The 1,610-nt window shown below is 37.6% G+C and overlaps 1 protein-coding gene across 1 annotated transcript; it reads right to left on the reverse strand.

Moving 5' to 3' along the window:
* Positions 1-304: 304 nt before the first annotated feature.
* On the reverse strand, positions 305-1,021 carry LOC116212083 (serine/threonine-protein phosphatase 4 regulatory subunit 2-like). The gene is made up of 2 exons (XM_031546669.1): positions 674-1,021; positions 305-526 (listed from the first exon to the last, which is right to left on the reverse strand). The coding sequence occupies exons 1-2, from the start codon at positions 1,019-1,021 to the stop codon at positions 305-307; spliced, it is 570 nt and encodes a 189-aa protein (XP_031402529.1).
* Positions 1,022-1,610: the final 589 nt, after the last annotated feature.

The following is a 1,610-nucleotide window of genomic DNA, read 5'->3' on the forward strand; positions in this document are numbered from 1 at the left end:
TTCTTCAACTCTCAAAGCATACATATAGTCTCTTAAACCTAGCTGCACAATCTGGTCCATCCTTATCAAGAATTAATTCAAATGTACTTTCCTTATAAACCTTCTTCAACTCAGCAAGATATGTTGATAGCATATTATAGCGCTCTTTCATGGACCCTACAATAAGATTTCTTGCATGCGATCTTGCTCTGTAACAAGTAACTTTTGACACTTGGATTCCAAATTGGATATTAACCTCTTGCATCATGTCTGAAAACTTCCGGTTCATATTTTCCCTAACTTTCTCTTTGAAATGTTTTCCCAATCATTCATATGTTGCCTTCTTATCCCTTGCAACCCTGGAACACGTGTGCTCATTAGTAAATATCTTCACAGCAAATCCTTCTTTTTTACGAGTCCAGTTACCATAAATTCTCCATGAACAGTCATGTTCTTTGCACAGATCCTCAGTATTGATCTTATAACTCCTCTTCCACCATAACTCAAATCCATTGACAATGGCATAACTCTTCACAATTTCCTTGAACTGTTCATTGTTGGCAAATATCACATCCTCATTTAGTATGATATTGGTAATATCACAGTTGGGAATGAATGGTATGTACTTTTTCTTCCCCTTTCTCATACTACGTTATTCCCCACTATGATCTACAGGGATCTTAGGCATATATACCCCATCACCTGCATCATTGGATTGCCTTGCTTGTTCCTTCTTCCTTTTCCTTACATGTCTCTTCGTCCTTTCATCGGTTTGCATTTTAAATGCTTTCATTTTCTCTCTAACTTGTATCAGCTCATCGTTGTCTTCATTACTAACACCTTCATACCCGCTTATATCAAAGTCATCACTCTCAGTCTCCGCCTCTTCACCATCCTCTACTTCCCAAACATCATCATCAGTGTCATCCTCGTCACCATCCCCTACTTTCCTTGCTTCCATAGCATCATCATCAATGTCATCCCTTATACCATGAGTCTCAACATCAAAGTCCCCATCACCATCATCATCATTATCATCCATCCTATCTGCTTCACTATCACATTCTTTTAGATTCTTTGTAGCCAAAGTCTTTTAAATGTCCTTCCATCTCATGCCAGGACATTCTATTAGCATCCACAATTAATATACAACTTGTACCACCAATGTACTGAACTGGAGGAGTTAGTTTCATGTGGCCTTCGTAGTATAGTTGATTACCAAACTTAGTTCCCACCCTACAATAGCAAAAGAAAGAGAACTAAACTAATTACTCAAAGTAAACACCACTTAATCATCAGTTGTGGTAGAAGACAAGAAAGTCATGCCAAACTAGTGGATCAAGTTATGATTTGAACTTACATTTTCTTTAACTATGGGATAAGAAGGACAAGATTCATTGGCATGACACCAATTGCTCCCTATCTCACAAGTATTCTATTTTTATATCACAAGCCACCAACTTTATCCAAGTTTTACCCCTCCTACAACTAAGGAAATGATTTTTTATACCATCATGAATTTTTATGTCATCATTAATACCAAATCAGATCGACGACATGCAAATAGATATTGAGAGTACTTGTGATTGATCGTTCTATTTGCTGTGGCATGGACCAGCGCTCACTCCTCC

The sequence above is a fragment of the Punica granatum genome, chromosome 6 (assembly GCF_007655135.1).
Source record: "Punica granatum isolate Tunisia-2019 chromosome 6, ASM765513v2, whole genome shotgun sequence".
Taxonomy (NCBI): Eukaryota; Viridiplantae; Streptophyta; class Magnoliopsida; order Myrtales; family Lythraceae; genus Punica; species Punica granatum.